This window comes from Leucopleurus acutus (assembly GCF_964270905.1).
Source record: "Leucopleurus acutus genome assembly, chromosome: 2".
Lineage (NCBI taxonomy): Eukaryota > Metazoa > Chordata > Mammalia > Artiodactyla > Delphinidae > Leucopleurus > Leucopleurus acutus.
The window spans coordinates 138,089,195-138,107,412 of NC_139143.1; the positions used below are offsets into that span (position 1 = coordinate 138,089,195).

At 43.3% G+C, this 18,218-nt stretch overlaps 1 protein-coding gene across 2 annotated transcripts in view; it reads right to left on the reverse strand.

Moving 5' to 3' along the window:
- Positions 1–18,218, reverse strand: part of CACHD1 (cache domain containing 1) — a 215,769-nt gene that overhangs the window by 3,462 nt on the left and 194,089 nt on the right. For both annotated transcript variants that reach the window (XM_082832498.1, XM_082832497.1), the window contains 7 exons: positions 16,343–16,503; positions 15,932–16,018; positions 14,938–15,054; positions 13,604–13,755; positions 12,144–12,305; positions 10,805–10,882; positions 10,072–10,173 (listed from right to left, as the gene is read on the reverse strand). In XM_082832498.1, coding sequence (XP_082688624.1) covers positions 10,072–10,173; positions 10,805–10,882; positions 12,144–12,305; positions 13,604–13,755; positions 14,938–15,054; positions 15,932–16,018; positions 16,343–16,503 — 859 coding nt within the window. The remainder of the gene's footprint in view (positions 1–10,071; positions 10,174–10,804; positions 10,883–12,143; positions 12,306–13,603; positions 13,756–14,937; positions 15,055–15,931; positions 16,019–16,342; positions 16,504–18,218) is intronic.

Sequence of the window (18,218 nt, forward strand, 5' to 3'; positions counted from 1 at the left end):
CACTTACACCAATGGACAGATCATCCAAAATTAAAAAACAGAAGCTTTAAATGACACAATAGACCAGATAGATTTAATTGATATTTATAGGACATTCCATCCCAAAACAGCAGATTACACTTTCTTCTCAAGAGCGCACAGAACATTCTCCAGGATAGATCACATCTTGGGTCACAAATCAAGCCTAAGTAAATTTAAGAAAACTGAAACCATATCAAGCATCCTTTCTGACCACAACGCTATGAGATTAGAAATGAATTACAGGGAAAAAAATGTAAAAAACACAAACACATGAGGCTAAACAATACGTTACTAAATAACCAAGAGATCACTGAAGAAATCAAAGAGGAAATCAAAAAATACCTAAAGACAAATGACTATGAAAACACGATGATCAAAAACCTCTGGGGTGCAGCGAAAGCAGTTCTAAGAGCGAAGTTTATAGCTATACAAGCCTACCTCGAGAAACAAGAAAAATCTCACGTAAACAATCTAAACTTACACCTAAAGGAACTAGAGAAAGAAGAACAAACAAAACCCAAAGACAGCAGAAGGAAAGCAATCATAAAGATGAGAGCAGAAATAAATGAAATAGAAACAAAGAAAACAATAGCAAAGATCAATAAAACTAAAAGCTGGTTCTTTGAGAAGATAAACAAAATTGATAAACCAATAGCCAGACTCATCAAGAAAAAGAGGGAGAGGAAGGGCTTCCCTGGTGGCGCAGTGGTTGACAGTCTGCCTGCCGATGCAGGGGATACGGGTTCGTGCCCCGGTCCGGGAGGATCCCACATGCCTCAGAGCGGCTGGGCCCATGAGCCATGGCCGCTGAGGCTGCACGTCCGGAGGCTGTGCTCCGCAACGGGAGAGGCCACAGCAGTGAGAGGTCCGTGTACCGCCAAAAAAAAAAAAAAAAAAAAAAAAAACCCAAGGAAACTTAAAAAAAAAAAAAAAAGAGGGAGAGGACTCAAATCAATAAAGTTAGAAATGAAAAAGGAGAAGTTACAACAGACACCGCAGAAATACAAAGCATCCTAAGAGGCTACCACAAGCAACTCTATGCCAATAAAATGAACAACCTGGAAAAAATGGACAAATTCTTAGAAAGGTATAATCTTCCAAGATTGAACCAGGAAGAAATAGAAAATATGAACAGACCAATCACAAGTAATGAAATTGAAACTGTGATTAAAAATCTTCCAACAAACAAAAGTCCAAGACCAGATGGCTTCTCAAGGTGAATTCTACCAAACATTTAGAGAAGAGCTAACACCCATCCTTCTCAATCTCTCACAAAAAATTGCAGAGGAAGGAACACTCCAAAACTTGTTCTATGAGGCCACCATCACCCTGATACCAAAACCAGACAAAGATACTACAAAAAAAGAAAATTACAGACCAATATCACTGATGAATAGAGATGCAAAAATCCTCAACAAAATACTAGCAAACAGAATCGAACAACACATTAAAAGGATCATACACCATGATCAAGTGGGATTTATCCCAGGGATGCAAGGCTTCTTCAGTACATGCAAATCAATCAATGTGATATACCATATTAACAAACTGAAGAATAAAAACCATATGGTCATCTCAATAGATGCAGGAAAAGATTTTGACAAAATTCAACACCCATTTATGATAAAAACTCTCCAGAAAGTGGGCATAGAGGGAATCTACCTGAACATAATAAAGGCCATATACGACAAACCCTCAGCAAACATCATTCTCAATGGTGAAAAACTGAAACCATTTCCTTTAAGATCAAGAACAAGACAAGGATGTCCACTCTCACAACTATTATTCAACATAGTTTTGGAAGTCCTAGCCATGGCAATCAGAGAAGAAAAAGAAATACAAATTGGAAAAGAAGAAGTAAAACTGTCATTGTTTGCAGATGATATGATACTATACATAGGCAATCCTAGAAATGCCACCAGAAAACTACTAGAGCTAATCAGTGCATTTGGTAAAGTTGCAGGATACAATATTAATGCACAGAAATCTCTTGCATTCCTATACACTAATGATGAAAAATCTGAAAGAGAAATTAAGGAAACACTCCCATTTACCACTGCAACAAAAAGAATAAAATACCTAGGAATAAACCTACCTAGGGAGACAAAAGACCTGTATGCAGAAAACTATAAGATACTGATGAAAGAAATTAAAGATGACACCAACAGATGGAGAGATATTCCATGTTCTTGGATTGGAAGAATCAATATTGTGAAAATGACTATACTACCCAAAGCAATCTACAGATTCAGTGCAATCTCTATCAAATTACCAATGGCACCTTTACAGAACTAGAACAAATAATCTTAAAATTTGTATGGACACACAAAAGACCCTGAATAGCCAAAGCAGTCTTGAGGGAAAGAAACGGAGCTGGAGAAATCAGACTCCCTGACTTCAGACTATACTACAAAGCTACAGTAATCAAGACAATACGGTACTGGCACAAAAACAGAAACATAGGTCAATGGAACAAGATAGAAAGCCCAGAGATAAACCCATGCACCTATGGTTAACTAGATGGTTAACATAGATGGTTAACTAATCTATGACAAAGAAGGCAAAGATATACAATGGAGAAAAGACAGTCTCTTCAATAAGTGGTGCTGGAAAAACCGGACAGCTACATGTAAAAGAATGAAATTAGAACACTCCCTAACACCATACACAAAAATAAACTCGAAATGGATTCGAGACCTAAATGTAAGACCGGACACTATCAAACTCTTAGAGGGGGCTTCCCTGGTGGCGCAGTGGTTGAGAGTTTGCCTGCCAGTGCAGGGGACATGGGTTCAAGCCCTGGTCTGGGAGGATCCCACATGCCGCGGAGCAACTAGGCCCATGAGCCACAACTACTGAGCCTGCGCATCTGTAGCCTGTGCTCTGCAACAAGAGAGACCATGATAGTGAGAGGCCCGTGCACCGTGATGAAGAGTGCCCCTCACTTGCTGCAACTAGAGAAAGCCCTTGCACAGAAACAAAGACCCAACACAACCAAAAATAAATATAAAAAAAACCAAAACACTCTTAGAGGAAAACATAGGAAGAACACTCTTTGACATAAATCACAGCAAGATCCTTTTTGATCCACCTCCTAGAGAAATGGAAATAAAAACAAAAATAAACAAATGGTACCTAAAGAAACTTCAAAGCTTTTGCACAGCAAAGGAAACCATAAACAAGATGAAAAGACAACCCTCAGAATGGGAGAAAATATTTGCAAGCGAATCAATGGACAAAGGATTAATTTCCAAACAGCTCATGCAGCTCAATATTAAAGAAACAAACAACCAAATCCAAACATGGGCAGAAGACCTAAATAGACATTTCTCCAAAGAAGACATACACATGGCCAAGAAGCACATGAAAAGCTGCTCAACATCACTAATTATTAGAGAAATGCAAATCAAAACTACAATGAGGTACCACCTCACACCAGTTAGAATGGGCATCATCAGAAAATCTACAAACAACAAATGTTGGAGAGGGTGTGGAGAAAAGGGAACCCTCTTGTACTGTTGCTGGGAATGTAAATTGATACAGCCACTATGGAGAACAGTACGGAGGTTCCTTAAAAACCTAAAAATAGAATTACCATATGATCTAGCAATCCCTCTACTGGGCATATACCCAGAGAAAACCATAATTCAAAAAGACACATGCACCCCAATGTTCATTGCAGCACTATTTGCAATAGCCAGGTCATGGAAGCAACCTAAATGTCCATTGAGAGACGAATGGATAAAGAAGTTGTGGTACATACATACAATGGAATATTACTCAGCCATAAAAAGGAATGAAATTAAGTCATTTGTTGAGACGTGGATGGATCTAGAGACTGTCATACAGAGTGAAGTAAGGCAGAAAGAGTAAAACAAATATCATATATTAACGCATGTATGTGGAACCTAGAAAAATGGTACAGATGAGCCGGTTTGCAGGGCAGAAGTTGAGACACAGATGTAGAGAACAAACGTATGGACACCAAGGGGGGAAAGCGGCCGGGGGGTGGTGGTGGTGGTGTGATGAATTGGGCGATTGGGATTGACATGTATACACTGATGTGTATAAAATTGATGACTAATAAGAACTTGCTGTATTAAAAAAAAAAAAGAGTTCTGGGACTTCCCTGGTGGTGCAGTGGTTAAGAATCTGCCTGCCAATGCAGGGAACGTGGGCTCGATCCCTGGTCCGGGAAGATCCCACATGTCGTGGAGCAACTGAGCCCGTGCGCCACAACTACTGAGCCTGCGCTCTAGAGCCAGCGAGCCACAAATACTGAAGCCCACGTGCCCAGAGCCCGTGCTCCACAAGAAGAGAAGCCACCTCAATGAGAAGCCCGTGCACCGCAAGGAACAGTAGTCCCCGCTCGTCACAACTAGAGAAAGCCTGCGCACAATGAAGATCCAACGCAGCCAAAAATAAATAAATAGATTTACATATAAAAAAAAGAGAGAGTTCTGGTGGCAGTTTGGTGGCTGAATAAAAAGGAGAGAGAGGGAGGCAGTTAGGAGGTTATTGCAACAGCCCGGCTGAGAGTTGTTGAATTAAAACTATGGGATTGGACAGACAGCTCTGGGGTGGAAACAGTAGTAGTTCATCAGCAACTTGATGTAGGGGGGCCTGGGGGTGAGGGGTGGTTAAAGAGGACTGCAACTTACAGTCAGGATGATAAGAGAGGGTGACTCCGAGATCCTGAGTCTCAGGGAAGGAAACGAATTTTGTCTTTGCACATCTTGATTTTGAGAGTCTGTGGATAACGTATGTAGAGATACCCAGCCAGAAAAACAGGCACGTTGGCCATAAATCAGGACAGAAGAAGGAGAGTTCGTTGTTGTGTGTCCATCATTACTGAGTGCCCTCTTGGTGCCAGACGCCAGGCTAGGGGTTCAACAGAAAAAGGGGTAAGGTGAGGCCCCAGCTTCTGAGAAGCCCACAGTCAAGAAGGGGAAACGCAGGTGCGAAACTAGAGGCATTACAAAGGAATACCAAAGCTGATGAAGTTGGCTTAGAATCCTGGAGGAAGTGACACTTAAGGTGGCCCTCACGGGAGAGAGGGGTTCACTAGGTAAAGAAAGGGGTGGAAGGTACTTCAGGCAGGGAGATGAGCATATTCAAAGACCAGAAGACTGAAAGGCTCCATGGATTTGAGGAATGGGGAAAAGCTTCACGTGTAGGAGAAAAGAGCAAGAGATGAGGCTGGACAGGCAGGCTGAGACCAGACCAGGAAGGCTGGTCAAAGGGCAGGGGGAAGGTAGATGGCAATAACATAACGTGTGCTTTAAGATGATCCCTTGTGGCAATGAGGAGGCTGGCCCCAAGGAAGGAGGGATCTGAGGCTCAGAGGACAGGGGACTGAGCATTGTCCCGAGAAGACGGCAAGGCCGTGAAGTGGGACATTAGCCGCGTTTCAGTGGAGCGAGCAGCTGTTCAAGTTCAGGGAAGGGCTGGCTCTGGTGACCAAATGGACTTCCTGGTGAAGACGCCAAGAGGGTTAATATCCTTGAGGTTTCTAGGTTCAGTTGCTGCAGGAATAGTGATGCCTTTACCCAAGATTAAGAGATCAGGAGCCAGAACAAGATTCTCAGCTTCAGTAGTGCTAAGTCTAGAATGTAATGTAGGCTTTAAAACCTCAGTTACAAATGTTCTACACATAAGAGACCAAAGTACTAGAAAACACATTTTAGCAAAATCTCAGTGTGTCGATTATTTTTAGCCAACCTTTAGTGCTAGGCTGTCTTCATCTTGCCTCCTGGATGCCTTCCTGACTGCTCATTTACAAGCACCCATCGGAACTGACAGCTGATTTTCACATTCATGGTGTAGAATTCACAGTGGTCCTTCTGCCTGTCTCACCCTCCCACCTTCCCTTATCTTGCTATTGTGCTTCACGTTATGTTTGAAGGTCTTTTGTGGGAAACCTTCCCAACCAACATCCACCCCACCCAGTCATACCAACCTATAGGGGTTCTGGTGACTCTTCTGTGAGTTTAAACGGTAATCTGTGCACATCCCTATCTTAGATTTTACCATATTACAAAAAAATATAGGGCTGTCTTGTCCATTAGCAAACTCGTTCTTAAAGTACGAGGACTTATGCCTTACACAAAGCATGTGCTTAAAAAAAAAAAATCACATAATTTTTTCAGCAATCTGTGGTTCTGTCTGGTGTGACATTTTACCAGTCTCATCTAATAATGAAGACATTCTAGGATTCACTGGGCCCTGCCTGGAGTTCTGACTTAAGAGTCCAGGGGTGCTCTGAACCTGGCTGGTCACAGGCCCAGGTGGGTGGTGACCTTGCAGCCATTCCCAAGGCAACTCGGGGGCAGCCCCGTTTCTCCTGGTGCTTTCTGATGAGAATCCCAGCAGGGACCCCTCCGAAGGGAACCCCTCTGGGGCAATTCTGTTTTATTTCCTCAGTGGGACACTACTGCTCAACCCCTCTGTAACTTACTCAGGCTTCCTCTTATCTCAGTAATTCATGGAAATCTGGAGGGAGGGAGTAGCATGTTTCAGAGAAGCAGGAGAAAGCCAAACATGTGCTCTCACTTAGCAAATTAACTGAGCGTTTACTCAGTGCCAGGCAATTCTGTGAAGTGCTGGGAACAGTGATGCATAAGACAGACACGGTCTCTGACTCATGCAGGAAGCAGCACCATTTGAGACACAGAGGACACTTACAAATACTTTCAAAGAAAGACTTCTTTACTATCCAAAGGTGCACACAGAGAAATTCCTGCAAAGCCAATTTCAAGGCGAAACAGGCTTCAGGAAGGAGGCCTGGCATCCAAAAGGAATAGAAGAGTCAAATTAGGCTTTTGCTCTTTGTCATTCTGCTCATGTATTTAGCTGACGGTTCTTAAGAAAACCCTCTTGATGGCAAGGGCTGTTAGGTCCCTCTGGGGACTCACTCACCCCTTTGTGGTCATCACCCCTTGGTGGTCACAGCGAGTAACTGCAGGAGAATATCTCTGCACTTCTAAAAAATGGTTTCGTGGTGCACTATGTAATTTTGGACCAGATTTTCAAGGTTCAGCATTTGCGTTTTAAGTCTTTTGGAATTTACTTCGCTAGGGGAAAAATTCCCTTTTACAAAGAAAAAAAATGTTGCTTAACGTACCTTTGTAATGTTTCTAATGAGATGGTAACTGAAACACAGATTCACAAGGAACAAATACATACTGGTGATTTTTAACTTAAAAATAAGCCAATTGATTAGTTAGAATATGATATTGTCAAGAGAAGTAATGGGCAAAGCAGAGAGTAACAGTTAACAGCCAAGTGCTGGAAAACAATCATTCTACATGGTGTCAGAACGTTGATAAAAATGATTCTACTTTTCAGACACCATTCTTATTTTGAGTAGTTTTCTTTTAAGATACAAAAATTAAAAATCAGGTTCTTTTAAAATACAAAACTCTGTTGGCCACATGAAATGCTTCTAGTTAAAAATGCAGCCTGGAGTCTCCAAGTTTAGGTTGGTAACATTTAGTTTTAATTCTGGGAATATCACCACTCTGAACCATACCATGAAAGTCTGGTCTGTTCCATACTTATACATTTATATATTTTATTCTTCTGAGGTTTCCTTTTGTGCGTGTCCCCTCTCCCCCCAGGGTCTTACATGATTTACTTGCAGATAAAAGTGAACTCTCTCCCCATCTTCTTCTTTGTTCCACTTCTTTAAGGAAGCTGTCACATTCAGCCTTTTATCAGTCTTGTGAATACACGCACGCATTTACAGTTTCGTGCTGGATTATCAATTCCTTGAGGGCAGAGTGGGTATGGAGGTGAGGTCAGCTCTGAGCTCATGCCTGCCATGTGTTATCTCACTTCATCCTCACGACAACCTTACCCGGGAGGAATTTCTAATCCCGTTTTAATTATTAGGAAACTAAGGTCCACGTAGCTTCACTAAGGTCTCACTACCTGGAAAGAAGGGGAGAGGTGGGATTCCAAGTGAATTCTGCTTGACCTGTCTTATAAGCTCTTCTAGACCACGCTGCCTGGCAGAAATAAGGCCCATCTCGCTCCCTTTCCCAACTCCTTCCTCTCTGCCAAGCAAACAGCAGATGCCCGCCTGATACCTTCACCAAATAAGAGAACACACGCTTGAGCAAGTCGTGTGCCACAAAAGAACTAGATCAGATTCCCGTGTTTAACGTGTACCTATGGTTTATCCTCTAGGTACCACAGGGACATTAGCTTGATACCACCACTTTCAGTGACCCACCATACAGGTTCAGGGATATGACAACACTCGGTTAGATGCTGCTGACTTTGTGGTGCCTTTGGAATTACGTGGAATGTCAATGTCTTCCGCTTCTTCTGGCGCTGCATTCTGTCTGCATGAGAAACTCTGGGGATAACAGGGATCCAATTATTGTGAAAAATGAAAGAAAGCAAGCCCTTAGCTAGATTCCTTGGCTTGTGGATGCTGACACCGCACTATTCCTTTTATCTCAGCTGTTGCTTCATATGCCATTTTTACTAAGATGATGGGAGGGCTAATGGAACATTAGAACATCACTCAGAATTCCAATTTTGTACTGAAGCGGTTTCTACCAGGGGAAAGGGGGGTGGGGAGAGGGAGAGAGAGACAGAGAGGGAGAGAGAGAGAAAGAACTCAGTATTTCTGCTGAATAAGAAATTATTTCTGTTGAACTCTAGTAGCCTCAAACCTGTTTTATTATTCAAAGGAGAAGAGACACAGAACTGCCTGGCAGAATGAATTTATGCAGGTTCAAAGGTTTTTCTGGAAAAAAGGCAGAAAGTCAAAGAAACTGAGAAATTTAAGTTCTGCTTTGACTCTCCATAGAAACCAGAAGTTTCTATTTAGTTGGTGGGAACAATGTCATTCAGAGGCCAAATTAAGAGTCCCCAATTTAAAAATCAGACCTTTGGCTTCTCCTGTTTTCCAAAGGGAGTTTGAATACCTGGCTGCCGTGTAAAAGGCCACATTGGTTGCTTTGATGAATATCTACTCCTGCACTTTTTAGCACAGGTGTGGAAGCACACCGCTTGAAGACATTTTTTTTTTTCAGGGTAGATGTGGAGAAAGCAGAATAAAAAAAGCATAAATGCATTATTTATGCATTAAAAAAAGACCTGATTCTGGGAAGAAAAGAAAGATTTCTGGAAAATTAAACAGCTATATGAAAAACAAAAAGATCTGACAATTACAGGAAAGGATGTACACTTCTGTTATATTTTTGTGCAACAGTGGCAGGGATGCCTAGACAGTAGGAAACATCTGCTGTTCTCTGTGACAATAAGCCATACGGGCACTGGGAAGGTGAGAAGGTACATGGCGGCCATGCTGTTGGTACAGCCGTGGACTTGGTAACTGGTAGCTCACTTAGCACCGTCTCTTCACAACTCAGTCCCGACCCTTCCCGAGCATCTTACAGGCAGTTTAGGCACCTCCATGACTTTGTACACACCAGTCCCTTTGCCTCTAATATCCTTTGTCCCTCACTTTTCTTTAATCATCCTTCAAGGCCCAGGGTAAGTGTTGTCTCTTTGGTGAAGCCTTCCCTGGGGCTCCAGGCCAGGCAGGAGGTCAGGGCAGGGGACGCCAGATGACAGCATGGATTCTTGCCAGGCCCTGAGAGTATGTGGCCAAGAGAGCCCTTGTCGATACAGGTGTTTGCCAACCAACATCACCGGGCAGCAGGACCTATGACTGAGCCGATTCACTGAGAACCACGTGGGGTACCACTGGTTCTCAGTGAATGGGTAAGCAGGTACCATTGAGATGATCTGAATGCTTATTCATGGTGAAAACCCAGGAGGCAATCTGTGTGCCCAGAGGTCATCCCACGTATGCCTGGGAATGCTGAGCCATAAGCCAAACTCTCCTGGGGCTCTTATAAAAGTTTCATGTTGGAATGTATCTTTTTGGAAAACTATGTCAAAATAATTTACCTGAGCATGGAACAGGAAAGAGAGAGAAGGGTTATTTATGCATAAATAACTTGTGAGCACTGGCCCACAAGTGCACCAGGGTCCTCAGGGCCTCGAGCGCAGGAAGCCAGACCTTCTTACCATGATCGCTTTCTGTTCCTGAGCGACCCCAGTAGCGACGCCTCCTTTCTGGACTGTGTGCATGCCGTTCGATGACTGCAGCTATAAATCGAGTATTGCTGACTGTGGAAGGCAAGGATGGTTAGTCACTCTTAGGCCAGTATCTTTATTGTATCAAGCGCATTTGCGCTAAGTAGCCTCATTCACATGATGGGGGGACTTATTCCTTGCAGAGCTAGAATGAGTCATTTTTCAACAGTTCTGAGGATTAGGGGAGTTGGTTTTAGGACTGGGACAGCAAGAGGTCCCTAATGACATATCTCCAACATGCATCAAGGAGATATACTCTGTATAGTTGAAGGCCAAAGTATCTCAACACACATGGAGCTCTCTTTTGATAGAGAAATGTTCTTTTTTTTTCCCCCTGAGTTGTATACATTAGTTAAGGGATTTAAAAGAAATGCATGCCTGATGACTCCCTTTCTAAAATGCTATACTGGAAAGGAATGAGGAGGAGAAAGAAAGGGAAGAGTAAGGTGTTTTAGGCCAAAGTACTTAATGCAACAAAGAACACCCAGAAATCTTTTGAGATGTACTAGAACAAAGCAAACACCTACGCTTATTCCTAATGAAAATGGGGGAAAGAAAGAACCCCATCATGCCAAAGCATCTTAAACTTTAATACGAGAAAGCACATTTATTCTGAATTAGCTCCTGCTGCCACGTTCTGCACGGAAGCAGCCTGGATACTCACTGATGCCTCTGTCTTCATGGCCGTCATCATCCCTTTCATCTCTGTCATTCTCCAGGTTGGACATACGCACTGACATTTCTACCCGTCATTCAAAAGAGAGAAACATGACTATTTAATCAAACAAAATCACCCACTTTAATGCCCTGCAGAGTGTTCATTGGATGACTGGATGACAGCACTCCATCAATGAACTGATGCCCCATCTCATTTTTTTTTTTAAAGGAGGAGGGAGCAGGAATCAGAAGAGAGAACAAGAGGTGAATAATCCAGTGGGGCACCTGAGATTGATTTCTGGAGACAGAGGAGAAAAGATGTTGATTGAGGCTAACGGGTCTTTAATCCTCTCCTCAAGTACCTGAAAGGGAAGGAAGGGGTCTAAAACCACGGCTGACTGTGCTGATAAAATGGTGCTACAGAATGCTAGAAAAGGCCAGGCCTAAGGTTACACTGGAGGGCAGTCACCCTCAGTCAAACCAAACCTTACCAAGAGGAAAGAGCTTTGTGGTCAGCTCAGTTACTAAATCAGGCAACACGATCCCATGATCCCCCGACAGGATTGCGACCACAGTGAAATATTCCAACATCGACTAATCACGACGGCTGCCAGGCTCCTGACCAAGTCCAGGAAAAATGATGAGTGAGTCTTATCTCCACAGAGGTCAGGGTAACACACCCCAAGGGGTTTGTAGGGAGGATGGGGATGGTCGTTAAATGGTTTTGTTCCTTGCAAACGAGCACAGATACCACATTTAACTCTTGATATGGAAGCCATAATTACCAATTAATCATTTTGTATCTGACTTCAAGTCCTTATCCAGGTTGGACAGTCCTTATCCTGTTTTAAGAGATGTGATCATTCCTTTGAATGTGTGTTCATTCACACAATATAGTAATAGCTGCAATAGAACAGATTCACGTTCTTGCCAGTAGTGGCCTGAGGTATCTTTGGTCTGCCCGTCTTTTCGGAACAGCAAAGGCAGCATATCTGAGCTTAGCGAAGAACAAAATTTCCCACTCAGCGTCCCAGCTCCCCTGACTGTCTTATTCCAGAGGCAAGCTATGGCGGGCTCACGCTTGCGTAAGGAGAGAGATAATCTAGGGATTTTCTGGGGAATCAAATGGGGCTTGCAGGATTTAGGCCCTAAAGAATGAGCTGTGAACTAAAGGAGGGAAAAGCAGGCTTTGGGGACCTCCGAATCTACTCCACAGTAGCAGGAAATGTAGCACTGGTCTTACAGTCGCTTAAAGGCTTACAACTGGTTACTGTCCTTCTCGCCTTGGAACAACCCTGGGAGCCTGCCGCCTCCTGGGGGAGCTTTGGGATTCCTTTCGAGCTCACCTTGGGCAGCAAGAGGAGACATATGCTGATGACTCCGGCGATGAATCTGATGACGGTATGCATACACGGCCAGGACCAAGACCATGATGCAGCCCATGATGCCTCCGGCCACGGGACCCACAGGGGCACTTTTAATCATGTTCAATGTGACAACCTCATCACCTTCATTAAAATAAACAAACAGACGTCCTTCATAAAGATTTCCCAAGTGTAGCAGGAGATGGGGACGGGGGTGAGATGGGAAGGAATGCGGCGGGAAGGGGTTTAGCGAAGATATGTAAGAACGGCGGCTTTAAGCTTTGAATCCCTTAAAGAAGACCCACTGGGATGTGGGAACAGGGTTTCCTTTAATTTCTGGTTCTCAGATGAAATGCTGCTTGCTTGCAGAGCACACAGTTGGCAAGGACTTGTGAAATAAGCACGTGGTTGAGGGTCCCTTAAACACGCAGTGCCCAGTCTAAGGGCCCAGCCCTGGGCTGTGCGCTACTCTTAGTACAGAGGTGAGGCAGGGCGACGTGGGTCTCTTCGCACATATTTACTCTACACGGTGTCATTTATTTCAGTGGCTCAGTCACATGACCTCCAAAAAGGATCAAATTTCAAAGCTTATTGGGTTCCCTTTAAGACACTATTTGCACTTTTCAGACAGGAAACTGCAGGTGGGCATATAAAGTGACTTCTTGGAGCAAGGTCACTTCAACCGTGTCCTAACCTGGTCCGGTAGTCATACGAGAGCTCAGAACCCTTCCTCACATATAGGAAAAGCTTTTCTTCCACAGACAGGCTAATGTGGGGAGATGTCAAAAAAGGCATTAACTAAAGGCTTAAATATCTTTTCACTTGCCAGCTAAGCTTGAGGAGCTTGTGGTAATTCCAGAAAGACACTGAGAAGATCTCAGGGTGGGTATGCAGGTAGTATTTTTGAGGTCTTGGGGCCTAATTCCAATGGTATTCCTCCCCAAAATGTCCCTGTCCCCCACCCCAAGCCACCCCACTGCACTGGATAGCTCTGGCTTTTGCCGACCTCAAGGACCTAAATACTAATTTGTAGCCATAAGATTTCTGCCTTCAAAAGTTGTGAGGGAAGGTAGCAGCAGGAAAGCGATATGCACGGGTCACCCTGCCCATCACCAGCCCTGTGTTTCTGACAGCTGGGATTCACATTCACACAACCCCACAGTTCAGCTGCTCAGAAATCAGGCCTGATTTTTCTCAGAACAAGCTTTATGGGAATGAATTCCAGGCTTGCAAAATTTGGCAGGAAAGATGGCTGCTTACTCTGCACAGTATAGCTAGCCAGCTTTGAAAGTAATTATTTGCCTTGGTTTTGCAACTAAAAACTACTGGCAAGGAAATCAGGGAAGTAGGGTAGAGGATTATTTTAAGATCTCTGTCCTAGTATAGAGGCAAGAAAATATGTTTTCAAGAATCAAATTATTCTGGGTTCCCCAAAAACATACCTATTGCTCCCATGTCATCAACATAGGGACTTTTGGCTCCAACGATCCCCCCGAAGCATTCTTTCTGGGGAGCACAGTAGGATTTGTCCAAGTGGGTCTTGCCATCGCTGTCTACCATGCACCATTCACAATCCAGCACACCAAAGCAGTCCCTGCCAGAAAGACAACGCTGAATATTCCAGAAAGCGGTGTCATGCAGGGGAGAGCACATGGACTTGGGCATCAGATAGCTCTCAGGGGTTCCATGACTCACTAGTGCTATAACTCCTTGAGCCTGAGTTTCCTTTCCTTATAAAAGGAGAACAGCCATAGCCTGCCACGGGAAAGTTGTCTAATGTCCCTCAACAACTTGGAGATGAGAGAAACAGAACCGCTCTCTGCGCATCAAACCATGAAGTCCACACATCATGGATTAGTGCAGGGTCACTCAGAATCATCTTAAAAGACCACATGGCCCCAAGGTTTGTTAGACTTTGGCCTAACACTCCCCAGGTATATGGTCATTAAAAAAAAAAAAAAAGAAAAAGGAAGGAAGGAAAAATTGATCAAACAAGTTGGGGAAACAGTGGATAAGTTCAACAGATTTCTTTGCTGCCAATTTCTTAGAACTTTTAACATGTTGAGTGCATTCTGACACAGTGTTTCTCAAGCTTAACAGGCTTTGGGTTACTGCATAACACACTGAATTAATCTATCTGATGCCCTACCATTCCTTTGCTAAAATACATACTGAAAGTAAAACTGGCTGCCCCCTTCACCCAGTAATTTTGTTGAATCAAATGGCAGCTTGCAGTTGTTTAGTCCCAAACACCCTAGGGAGGAGGGGGAGGTGCCGCTGTTTAGTCCCAAACACCCTAGGGAGGAGGGGGAGGGAGCAGGGAGCGTGTGGCTTTCAGTTCTCAACACTCCTGTAAAGCATATCTGCTTTCTAAGAAAGAATTGATGAGCTTCAATGTATCACACATAGAGCTGGGTTCTGTTTCTAGAACCCATGAGTTCCTGCCCCTTTGCCCTTGCTTCTTCATGCCACTTCCTCTCTTACTCCTCTTATTTCAAGAATAACTTTCCCATCCACAGATGAGGCTACTAAGGTATGGTACATGTGCCAAATAGCTGTAACAAGTGGAAACCAGATAACATTAAACCTGGTAGATAAAAGGCGTATCAAAATCAGTTCTGGATCTGAAAAACTGGTACATCTTTTTAAAACATCAAGAATGGGGATGATAAATACCATCTGGACAGCTCAAGGAGGCTGTCGGTCCCTATTCTTTACTAGGTTCTGCTCCTGCAGCTATGATGTTGACGTGAAACCAGCACCGGGCACTGCTTACCCACTCTCCATCCTCTGACTGCACCTGCTGTTGACACACTGGTGAAGAGCCTCCTGCAGGCCAGGGTCAATGGCCGTGTACGTCACTGGCTCCTGGTGGACTTCACAGCTTGGGTTTCTACGTAGGAGCAAGTCTGAAGGTTAGGACCAAGACCATCCATATTCCAAACTCATCATGCCCTTGGCCCCTGACAGTGTCAAACAGATCTGGGTTTGAATCCTGGCATTGCCACTTAGCTCTACGAAACCTTGGGCCAATCTGGCCTGAAAATCTGTCACTGAGATAAATAATGCTATATTATGTGTGAGCATCTGTGTGTGTGAAATGTTCCTACATGTTTATCAAAGGGTTAATTTGAAAACTAAGTGACAGGGCCTCCCTGGTGGCGCAGTGGTTAAGAATCTGCCTGCCAATGCAGGGGACATGGGTTCGAGCCCTGGTGCAGGAAGACCCCACATGGCACGGAGCAACTAAGCCCATGTGCCACAACTACTGAGCCTGCACTCTAGAGCCCTTGAGCCACAACTCCTGAAGCCTGGGCGCCTAGAGCTCATGCTCTGCAACAAGAGAAGCCACTGCACTGAGAAGTCCATGCACGGAAATGAAGAGTAGCCCCCGCTCGCTGCAACTAGAGAAAGCCCACACGCTGCAACGAAGACCCAACGTAGTCAAAAATAAATAAAGTAAAAAAAAAAAAGAAAGAAAACTAAGTGACTTATTGGACATACAGTATCTGACACATGTTAGGCACTTAGTTAATGCTTGTAACAGTCTCATATTTTTTGTAAGTAGCACATATACTCAAAAATTTTTTAGCATTTATATTCAAACCTGAAAGTGGACTTCATTTTAAGACACTATGGAGTTTGAAAACTGGCTCACTGAACAGTTCCATCATTAGAATGAACCACCATCTTATACTTCCAGCTCGAAACAAATCTATAAACAAGACTCCCGTTATAAATATGCACACACACGCACATTTTAAATTTACCTGTTCTCTGCATTGGTGAGGTTGCCAGTGCACTCATTGACCTCTAGAGGGCACTCACAAGGACATTCACATTCATTTTGTTCCATTCTGAAAAGGAAAAAGAAAGTTACCATGCAGAGGGTTGATAAACTATATATTGTACATGCACTGAGGGAAATGAAATAAAGACACCATGAGCTAGTTAAAAGGGACAATAAAAGTTATCACTAAAGGTTTAAATACACAACTGACCTCAATCCATTGTTCTTTGGACAAGGATGCTACGAACAACACAGCTCTAAATGCTTTTGTAACCAGGACTTTCCTTTCCTCTAGGACACACCTGAACACTTCATGTTTATTTTGCAGTTGGCATCAGTTAAAATATTCGGTAGTGTGGTAAACAGAGAATATGACCCGTCCCATTTTTACCGGTGACAGTTGAGACAGAGCCGGTCCACCATGCTACAAGCACAGAAGGCCAGAGAGTCACACGTTTCGTTGACAATGCCGACAAATGCATTGGTTCCCGGGATCCTCGCCAGTCTGTATTTAGAACAGTGACTGCCATGCACAAGGTTTGTCAAATCCCCCTATAGACAACAGAGTTGTCAGAAGTGACAGATAACAATGCAAAGTTTCAGCTCTACCATCCTGAAAACAACCCTTCAACCAACTGCTGAAAATACTTCAGTCCAACTAAAGCAAGCATCCTTTTCTTCGTTCTACAATAAGAAAATGTGATAGCTGGCTTCATGAAATGCCTACAGTATTTGAAAGCCAAAGATTCTAAAGCAGCATCGTAAAGTTGAGTCTGGTCATTTTTTCTGCACGTGTCATATGTAGTAGGCCAATTATTTAAGCCCATGTTGGTTTCCACGCCAGTTATCCCTTATATGTGCATGGTGAGGATAAGCCTAACCCTGAGAATCATGGCACTGAATCGTTTCTTAAAGGGTCTAGACGAATTCTTTACTGCCTGGAAGATGCCCACCTTTACAATATAAGCAATAACATAGGCTTATCAGCCTGTTAGCTCCAATAACCAGGAATGTTCCAGTTCCATTTTGGAATAACTTGGGCCATTAAGAATTTATTCTAATTCATATTCCACTAAAATTTGCATGTCTGAAAAATTTCTACTGGAATATCCCAGCTTCTCTGCTGAAGACTCAGGAAATCATTGTACAAATGACAGAAGATAACAGGGTAAGGCAGACTTTCATATGACAGCCTTATCTGACAGCCTCCCTCTGATTACACGCATGTTTGTCAATGTCTCCCTTACAGAAAGTGCTCATCAGAATGGGTATGGGGGTTGAACAGAGTAATAATGACTTCCCTTGCTTTGAACACAATATCCTATTAATATATTCATTCTTAAAACTCTTCTAGTCCCCTACACAATTGTTTTTACAATCACTTTTTCTGAGACTAAGTTTAGGATTTTCATTTAACCTCTTTTTTTTTTTTTTTTGCGGTACGCGGGCCTCTCACCGTTGTGGTCTCTCCCATTGCGGAGCACAGGCTCCGGATGCGCCGGCTCAGCGGCCATGGCTCACGGGCCCAGCTGCTCCGCGGCATGTGGGATCTCCCAGGACCGGGGCACGAACCCGTGTCCCCTGCATCAGCAGGCGGACTCTCAACCACTTCCCTGGTTGGGGCGCCACCAGGGAAGCCCCAACCTCTTTTGTTTTTGACTTCAAGCTAATTTTATTTTATTTATTTTAAAAATTTTTTATTAGAGTACAGTTGATTTACAATGTTGTGTTAGTTTCAGGTGTACTAGCTCAATACATCTTTATGATTATCTTTTTAATAATACATGTAATGATTTGTGAATACATTTACTTCTTGTGAATAACTTTTTGAATGTTGGTTCTGTCATGACCCATTCTCTCTCAGCTAGGATTATTTACAAATTAATAAGTATATCCTTAAGATCTCTAACCATATCCAGGTAAATCTGTAGCATCTCAAATCAAAAGAGAGTATTCTAAGCTTAAAAAAAAAAGAGGAATTATTTTTGGATGATCTACATAAGAGCTCTCATCTAAGAGGGTGGATGACCAAGAACTAACCTAATTTGGCTTTAAGAATTTAGGGAGACTGAGTAATCTCTAGAAGACAGGAAGAGGGGACCACATGGTGCCACATATATTTATACAAGAGTGTGGGAACAGACTTCAGCAGACATTTCAAAGGGCTTAGATTGGGTAAGTCTTTAAACAAACAAAACCAAAGCAAAATACCAACTGTGAACCCTTAAAACACTCACTTCTCCATTCAGGGCTTTATATCCCACAAC